Consider the following 10,169-nt stretch of genomic DNA (forward strand, 5'->3'; position numbering starts at 1 on the left):
TTAATCTCTTATTTCATGAATTTGCTATAAAATTTAAATATAATTACAAATGGTAAATCTGCTAAAAGTATAACTATGCTTATGATAAATACAGTATAAATATTTGATGTGTCGCGTAATATTTCCAATATTTTTTCTAGGAACAAAAGACAGTTAAAGGAAAACGAAAATAATTATTTAAAAAGAAAAACCTAACTTAAGGGTAATGACTTTTCAAAACCCTAGTGGGTCTCTTAAGTGTCTATAAATAAGTGAAATAGCATATGTAATTTGGTCACAACCCAAAAGACACAAAACAAAACACAACGATTTTTGAGACTTTGATGGCTGGTCTTCAATACAATTTCTTCCCAACAGATTTCTTTTTCCCAGCTCAGAAAACAGTGAGTGGAGACAACATATCTCAGCAGAATCTCTTAATCAAGACAAGAAAGAGTGATGAATCTCTAGATGATTCGAAACCACAGGGCAAAACTGTTAACAAGACTCTCAAAGCCATTTCTTCTTCTTCTTCTTCTTCTTCTTCTTCTTCTTTACTTGCTTTGGTTCCTATCCCAAAACAGAAGCAAAATCAAGATCAAATTATTTCAAGTCCTACGGAAAGAAGTCTTTAATCATACATTTATTGTAAGATTAAGTACTCTTTCGTGTTTGCTCTCTGTTCTTCTATTGCGGCTTTTTTTTTTTTTTTTTTTGATGATTATATAAATATATTTAGGATTAGGAGGCATCAGATTTTATTTGATGTGTCGTACAAGTTTGCAGTCGAATAATGAAAAAACACTCATTTCTATCCGTTTTATGGCTTTTTTCCCCCTTTTTGGGGTAAAATTATTGGATTATCGCTCATCTAATAATATTAAAATTAAAATATCATTGAGGAAATAAGTGGCATGAATGGTAAAAGGAAAATGGAGATCTTAATAAGCAATAAGGTTCTGATTATGGATTACTTGATTTTGATATTGACTCAGATCCTAATAAGCAATAAGGCTCTAAATTACTCAATTTTGTCCTCCGTTTCTCTTTTGTATTGATGCTCATGTCATTAGCAAATTTGAGTTTCAATATAAAATTAATAAACTTTACATGTCCAAATTCTTGAAATTTAAATTTATCCTTCAACTTTGCATTTTAAAAATTATCCTCAAGGCTGAGCTCCTTTCAAAATAAGGGCAAAACCGTAATATTAAATCAAAATCTAAAAAAAAATGTGAAAGTTGTTCAATTTCTGACACTAGGGAGACAAATTTAATCTTCAAAGTTTACATCCTTTTGGTCAATTAGGATGGCTTTCTGATGAAAGATAAAAGAACAAACCACAATATTAAAAAATAATTATAAAACATGTTTTTTTTTTTGAAAACAAACAAAATTTGACTTTGAGGCAAGGCAGCTAGCTGCGCACATGCCGAGTCTCAACAATTCAATAATACTTTTCTGTTTTCAGCGAAATTTTATTCTATTGGAGTAAGTCAAATCAGGCTACCCAAGATTGACCAAGCAAAATTGTTTTAATGTGGTGTAGAATATCCCAGTATTAACTTTTGTCTACAATTAAGAGAATTAGACATACGTTAGGTCTGCTTATAACATTAATTGACTTTTCGAGGCTTACAACTTACGATTTCTAAAAAAAAGTAGTGGCTCTAATTGCTGTCCACTTACTCTATGTTGTCCTTTGAAGGCTTTAACGACCAATTTTACTTGAAAGGAATTGTCCTTTTCTTTTCTCTTGAGTCTATTACTCACATGATCACTCAACTATCCCAAATTATCACCTAAAGTCACTTTTTTTTCGTTTATAACAACAAAGTCACTGAACTATGTCTATTGCACTCAGAAAGTCACTTAACTAGATTTTACAAATTTTGGATTGCCAAATACCTATTTTACCCTTTAAATTATAAACATTTATCTTATTTTTATTTTTTTTAAACTTTTTAATATTATGATTTTTTTTTCTTTTTAATTTACATTATGGACTTACCCATAGAATAAATAAATATTATTTACAAATTAAAAAAATAAAAAGTATTTAAGCATATATAATGCTGGAACAACAAAATAATGAGCATAGTAAGAAAATTAATTAGAATAATTTGTTAGTAATAATAATTTTAGTATTAACAACAAAAATTCAAAAATTTATTTACATAATTTAGAATGAAAGAAAATGCGGTAGCAGTAAGGTTTGCGTTCACACTACCTTCCCCACACCCCATTTATGGGGTCAAACTGGGTTTGTTATTGTTGTTGTAGTAGAATGAAAGAAAATAGAAGTTGTAAAATATATATTCCATACAAGTAATATAAAAATAATTATTTAAATAAAGGTATTTTTATAATATACATTATATATTCTTGAAAATTATGCTCAATTATATTATATATATTCCATGCACAACTTAACATAACATATTTTACCCTATACAAATAGTCCATCTGCTTTCCGGTGACATAACTTTGTGTCGTCGGAAAGTTGGTAGAAACATAATGATATAATTGAGCATAATTTTCAAGAATATATAATGTATATTATAAAAATACTTTTATTTAAATAATTATTTTTGTATTATGTGCATTACAACCTTTATTTTCTTTCACTCTGAATTATATAAATACATTTTTGAAATTTGTTGTTAATAATAAAAGTTAAATATAAAATAAAAAGAAGATAAATGTTTATAATTTAGAGGGTAGAATAGGTATTTGGCAATCCAAAATTTGAAAAATCTAGTTGAGTGACCTTCTGAGTGCAATATGCATAGTTTAGTGGCTTTGTTGTTACAAACGAAAGAAAAGTGACTTTAGGAGACAATTTGGGATAGTTGAGTGACCATTTGAGTAATTGACTCTCTTTCTCTGTTATGCACCTTTCCGTGTTGTGTAAATTAATATTTTGGTCATATTCACGGGAAAAGGCTTTAATTGCTTTTGGATGCGGAATTAAAATTTCAATTTTATGAGTTTTGAAGTTTAGAATGATAACTTTAATTATTAATAATTGGATTCTAAAAGAAAAATTACAAGAAAATATACTTGACTTCACACCATAATAAAAATGGCCCATATTTTTAAGTTTTACCCGACCTAGCTTATATTGTACATACTTTGAAAGCACTAACAAATTCAAAATCTATTTCTTTACAACCATTGCTTCTAAAAGCCATGGAGTTAAATCTATGTTGTCACAACCATTGCTTTCACTCTATTTTCTTCTCACATCTTCTACATATGCTTCAAGGGGACATCCGCCATTACTGCTTCCATGTGTCACCTGGTTGCAATGTAAGAAAATTGAACATTCAACATTCCACCATTGAAGGTCATTCAAAGTTTTGCTTTCAAAAATAAGATTTTTTAAGTTTGTTAGATGGATTGGGTGTTGTTCCAATTGATTGAAAATATTAAAAAGAGTTCAAAATTTAAATTTGAAGTGATTTGGAGTAGATTTGAGCAAGATTTGAGTTAAATTTCAGAAAAAACGCAAGGAAGAAGACGAAGTCAGTTTTGGTATAATTATGTATGATCTTGTATAAAAGTGTATACGAGTGTATAAACACATCTTATACACTATTATATATTTTTATAGTCTTTTATACAAGCGTCTGTAGACGAATTTTTTCCACGATTTTCAGTTGCAATTTTTGCTCAAAATCAGTCCAAATCTCCAGTAAATGACTTCAAATTTTATATACAACCTCCTTATATTATTTCTAACAATTCTAGATAATACCCACTCCAAATTTCTCACAAAATCAAATTCGGAATCTAAACCCACATATTTAAGCTTGTTAAAAATCTAATTTTCACTATCTAAATGGATTTGGTTTGTTGAACTAATATATTTGAGTTACAGTTACTGATTCAAAAATTAACTTAAAAGCTTGAGCAATCCTTTTTAAAAATTAAATAGTAATTTTGAGAACCTATTGGAGTTGGATGTTGAATCTTAGCCTATTATTTTTGGGCTAGTTGGTTGTAAATTGAAATATGGGCTATAAAATTGAAAAGCAGGGATTTCAGTTGTTCTTATATGAAATTTTTCCTTAATATAATAAGAGTGCATAGTTAATAAATTTCTTAACAGAAATATATTGTTTAAAAAAAAGTACTCCCTCCGTTCACTTTTACTTGGCATGTATACTAAAAATAGATTTTCATTTTTACTTGTCACTTTGCGCATATCAAGAGAAGACAATTTTTTTCTATTATACCCACATTATTTATTACTCATTTCAAATCATTTTTCAAATCCAATAAAATATGCATCAATTAATATGGGTATCATGATAAATTATGGACTTTATTTATTATTTCTTAAGGGGCGTGAAAAGTCAAAACATGGCAAGTAAAAATGAATGGAGGGAGTATTAGATTCATCCGAATCCGTACTTAGACTTCTACCTCCTCCCTTGATTGCTTTACACTTATATCCTGTTTGGCCAAGCTTCTAAAATCAACTTATTTTGAAAAGTGTTTTTCAAAATGGAGTAGTATTTATAGTGAGAAACAGTTTGTGTTTGACTTATTAATTTGAAAAATACTTTTGTGCCGCAATTAGTTAGTAACCAAGCTTTTAAATAGTGCTTCTAGTATTATTTTTTCAAAAGTGCTTTTCAAAAAAGTATTTTTGGTAAGAAACTTTTTTTTCGACTTCTCAAAAATTATTTCTGCTTCTACTCAAAAATATTTTTTTTTCCTTCTAAAAGCTTGGCCAACACCTTAAATTTGGAAAAAAAATACTTTTGAAAAAAAAGAAAGGCATTTTCATTTTCGGTCAAAACGAAATTTGGCCGAACAAACTATTAATCTCTTGCAATTTGCATTGCATAAAAAAAGTTCTCCACATATTATCTTTCTAAGTAAAGAATGAATATCACTCCTTCCGGCATAGCTACTTCGAAATTAACTTTTAAAATTCTTATCAACTTTTCATGAATCAGAAGATTCAGAACTAAAATCTCCTATCTGATTCAGTCATAGTTAATGTTAAATCCACCATTACCAAGTGGATGTTGAGCTCACATAAGAACGAAGATGAAAGCTATGGAGAGAAACTTCTGGACAATTGCATTTTCTATGTATTGAGAGAAAGAAAAATCAATTACAACAACTGATCCTTACAGATATATACACGTATATATACATTCCAAAACTAGCTCACTTAATTAATACTAACTCTAACACTAATTTTGTTATAACTAACTTCTAACCTCTAATTAAAACTATACTAAAATGACTGCATGTCATTCAATACTCTGTCTCAACTTCTCATTGTACACAGCTGTCATTTTAGCACTTCAATACCCTTCTTCAAGCTAGGTGGTGTAAAGATATTCAACAATCATATCTTGGACAACAAATGATAGTGTTGCACACTTCCAAGTCCCTTTGTTAAAATGCCTGCCTCTTGCTCTTCTGTTGGCACATACTCAGGATGTGCCATGCCTTACTGCATCTTTTCTCTTATGAAATGGCAATCAACTTCTATATATTTTGTTCTTTCATGAAACATAGGGTTGTTAGCTATATGCATTGCTGCCTTGCTGTCTGTGAACAACTGTATTGGGGCATCAATATTGATTTCCAACTCTTTGAGTAAACCTAGTAACCACATAAGTTCAGCTATTGTCAGAGTCATGCTCCTGTATTCTGACTCTACTGATCTTCTTGCTACTGTATTTTATTTCTTTGACTTCCAAGCTATCGAGGAGTTCCCCAACTTCACCAAATACCCTGTTACTGATTTCCTTGAATTTGGACAACTTGCCTAGTCTGTATCACAAAATGCTATTAAGGTTGTACTCTTTTCTGCACTCATCAACACTCCTAATCCTGGCTCATTTTTTACATACTTCACAATTCTGTAAGCTGCTTCAAAGTGTGACTTCTTAGGAGATTACATGAATTGGCTCAAGGTCTGCACACTATATGTTATGTCTGTCCTGGTTAATGTCAAGTAGAGTAGCTTCCCAAACAATCTTTGGTACTCTCTTACATCTTTCAATGTTGTATCATCACGATGTCACAATGCTCATCATATTCAGTAGTGGTAAGTTTCTTGTTCTGCTCCATAAGAGTTAATGCAGGTTTAGAACCTGACAATCCTAATTCTACAATCAGATCCAGGGCATATTTTCTTTGGCAGAGCAAGATTCCCTTTCGTGATCTGCACACCTCTATTCCTAGGAAGTATTTCAGAGTCCCTAGGTCCTTCATCTTGAAGTTGTTTTGTAAAGTGTTCTTTGCTTCCTGAATGAGACCAGCATCATCACCTGTAATGAGAAGGTCATCCACATACACAAGTATTATAACCTATCTGTTGTGCTTCTTCAGATTGAATAGAGAATAATCATGCTTGTTTTGTATGAAACCAGCCTGTAGGAGTGCATTAGTAAGTTTAAGGTTCCACTATCTAGATGCTTGTTTGAGGCTATCTAAAGATTTGAGTAGTCTACATCCTGTATTCCCCCATTAGCTACCAAATCCAGGAGGTAGTTGCATGTATACCTCCTCCTCAAGGTCACCTTGAATAAAGGTATTGTGAACATCCATCTGAAACAATGGCCATTGATTTATAGATGCTAATACAATTACAGTCCTAATAGTTACCATTTTGACTATAAGAGAGAATGTTTCCTAATAGTCCAACCTTTCTTATTGATTGTATCCTTTAGCAACCAATCTAGCTTTGTATCTCTATATTATTCCATCTGACTTATGCTTGATTTTGTATACCCATTTGCAACCAATGAGAACTTTGCCTTTGGGAATAGGAACCACCTCCCATGTCTTATTGCTCACTAGTGCACTTATTTCAGCTTGCATAACATCTATCCATTTCTGATCCTTCATTGCTTGATGATAGGATGTAGGTTCAACATCTGATGTCATTGTAGTAAGATAACTCTAATAGGCAGTACTTAATGTGTCATACCCTAGATAGTTGGACATAGGATATAGGCAAGTAGAATAAGAAGGCTTCATAGTTGGGCAGATGTAATCCTTGGTCCAGATTGGTGGTTTAGACCCTCTGTTGGTTCTTCTAAGCTGCATATGTGATATATCCTCATGTTCCACTTCTGCTGCCTGATGTGACTGTTAAAGTAGAACCTTCCCATTATCACTGCTGGATAAGTCATCTAGCTGGGGAATTGAATCTTCATTTTCAGCATGTGGTTGTCCCATTTCTTGAGCAGGATCCTGCATTTCCTGAACATGAGTATGTTGTTGTGGAGATGCATGTTGTTCTATTGCATATTGTCTAGTTTTTTCAAAGAACAATGGAGGACTTCTTCCTTCTTTCATTATCATGAATGGGAATACATCCTCTCTAAATATAACATCCATGCTGACAAAAAACTTCTTGTCCTTGAGAATGTATAATTTTTACCCCTTTTGAGATGTTGAATATTCCATGTGGACTGCTGCTATTGCCCTAGGTAGAAGTTTATCATTCTGGCTGGTGACTGTAGCAAAACAAAAACAGCCAATAACTCTTAGGTACAGTAGTGAATGTGGTGATTTGTGAAAGACCTCATATGGTGATTTTCCTCCTAGCACAGAGGATGTCAGCCTATTTATCAAATACACAGCTGCTAATACACAATCTCCCCAGAAATATAGTGGTATACCACCTTGGAACCTCAGTGCTCTTGCCACTTCTAAGATATGTTGTGTCTCCTCTCCACCACTCTATTTTATTGTGGAGTGTGTGGGCAACTACTCTGATGTAGTATCCCATTGTCTGATAAAAAAGTTGTACATTCAGAGATGAAGAACTCAGCTCCATTATCAGTTCTAAAACATTTAACATTATGATTAAACTGCACATTTTCCATTTTGATAAAAGGCTTTTGAAGCACAATTGTATCACTTTTTAACTTCATTAAGAACACCCAAATCATCTTTGAATGATCATCTACAAATGTCAAAAAAATATCTATTTCCATTAGAAGTAGGCACCTTGTAGGGTCCCCAGATATCTACATGCACTAATTGAAAAATATTCCTGCTCTAGTTATACTTAGAGGAAAGGGCTTCCTAGGATGTCTTGATAATGGATGTACAGTGCATTTATTGAAATTGTAATCTATAGACATCTTGTTCTTCATGAAAGCCAGCTGCCTCATTACTCTGGCTGGTACATGTCCAAGCCTTCTGTGCCACACATTATTGTCAGCTGTAGGATCTTCTGCCAAACAACTCCCAATATGTTATCTGAGCTTATTTTCACTTGATCCATCTAGTAATAGCAGGTAAATACCACCCTTTCTTTACCAATCCCCTTCACTTTTCCAATGCGTAGGTCCTGAAATACACAGAATGATGGAAAGAAAAGCACTGAGCAAAATAGTTCCTTAGTCAAATTTGAAATTGATAGTAAGTTGTATTTCAGGTACACACAGAACATTGTAAATTGATTCACCACCCGTAATATTACAATTTCCTTGGTATACAACTGGTACTGATTTTCTATTTGGCAGATGAACATTACATCCTTTGGTGTTAGGTAATTTAGTTATATTAGTCAGCAAGTTAATGTTTGAAGTCATATAATTTGTTGCCCCTGTATCAATGATCCAAGGAATATCACATGTTTGAGTCAATTGTGAATCAGTGTTACCTGCCATATTTGCTGCAAACTCTTCTCCCTTGTCCTGATTCAATAGCTTTATTATCTGATTGTACTGCTCATCAGTGAAATATTTGTGCATTCCTTGTCTTGCCACATTAGAATCTGCAGATGTGGCTGCTTGAAACATATCATCTTTTGCATGAAATCCATCAACCATGGCTGCATTGGCTTGTCGATATTCATGCTTCTTCTTTCCTTTGAAACCAGGTGGGTAGCCCACCAACTTATAACAAGTATCCTTAGTGTGACCTTTGATTCTACAATACTCATAAGATAGATTTCCATACCTTTTGACCTTCTGTGGATTATCTCTTGAACTCATTAAGGCAGTAGAATCATTCACCTCATTCACATGCGTATTGGTCATACAGACTTTCCTTTGGCTTTCCTCATGAATTAGCATAGCATATGCATGACTCACACTTGGTGATGGGGACAAGAGTAGCATCTGACTTCTAATGGCACTAAAGCTATCATTTAATCTCATCAAAAATTGAAAAAGCTTCTGTTGTTCTAGGTGTGTTATGAATTCCCTTGTTTCAGGAGTTACAAGCAGATTTGGAATAAGAGAACTATATGCATCCCACAATAGTTTAAGTCTAGAATGATAAGCAGAAATACTGGAGGTACCTTGAGAAACTGCAGCAATTTTGCGATAAAGATTGTAGATCCTTGATCCATTGATTTTGTTAAAACGATCCTGTAAATCAGTCCAAACCTCATGAGCATTACTGTCATAGACTATCCCATTCACTAATTTTGGTGACATAGTGTTCATAATCCAAGTCAAAACTGTGGCATTGACACGTTCCTAATCCTCGCCTAGATTATCAGTGAATTGATCCTTAGTGCATGTACCATTTATGAACCCTAGTTTTCGTTTAACTTTCAACGCGATCTTCATTGCTTTGCTCCAAACTGAATAATTCTCGCTCCCAGTCAATCGGACTGAAATTATTACATTTCTCGGTGCATTTGAAGGTTGTAGATACAACGGATGTCGCGAATTCTCAATATCCAATTTAGCCATTGTCGATTTACTCAGAAATTGGGGAATTGAGAATAGGCAAAGAACAATTGAAATTTCTCTCAACGATTTCATAGAACAACTCTTAAAACCAGAGTCACACAGCTTTGATCGGTTCTCTTCAGCTCTGATACCATGTTAAATCCACCTTACTGAGTGGATGCTGAGCTCAACTAAGAACGAAGATGAAAGCTATGGAGAGAAGCTTCTGGACAGTTGCATTTTTTGTGCATTGAGAGAAAGAAAAATTAATTACAACAATTCTTTTTCAGATACATACACGTATATATACACTCCAAAACTAGCTCACTTAATTAGTATTAACTCTAACACTAATTATGTTATAACTAACTTCTAGACTCTAATTAAAATTATGCTAAAGTGACTGCCTGTCACTCAATACTCTATCTCAGCTTCTCAGATTTTCACTGTACACAACTATCATTTTAGCACTTCAACAGTTAAAGCCTCAACACCTCCTTGAACTTGATACCATTT

The 10,169-nt window shown here is 32.8% G+C and overlaps 1 protein-coding gene across 1 annotated transcript; it reads right to left on the reverse strand.

Moving 5' to 3' along the window:
* Positions 1 to 7,107: 7,107 nt before the first annotated feature.
* LOC142180866 (uncharacterized) lies at positions 7,108 to 9,413 on the reverse strand. Its single transcript, XM_075252965.1, has 6 exons — positions 8,409 to 9,413; positions 8,287 to 8,317; positions 8,033 to 8,200; positions 7,772 to 7,927; positions 7,400 to 7,475; positions 7,108 to 7,357 (listed from the first exon to the last, which is right to left on the reverse strand). The coding sequence occupies exons 1-6, from the start codon at positions 9,411 to 9,413 to the stop codon at positions 7,108 to 7,110; spliced, it is 1,686 nt and encodes a 561-aa protein (XP_075109066.1).
* Positions 9,414 to 10,169: the final 756 nt, after the last annotated feature.

This window comes from Nicotiana tabacum, chromosome 5 (genome assembly GCF_000715075.1).
Source record: "Nicotiana tabacum cultivar K326 chromosome 5, ASM71507v2, whole genome shotgun sequence".
Taxonomy (NCBI): domain Eukaryota; kingdom Viridiplantae; phylum Streptophyta; class Magnoliopsida; order Solanales; family Solanaceae; genus Nicotiana; species Nicotiana tabacum.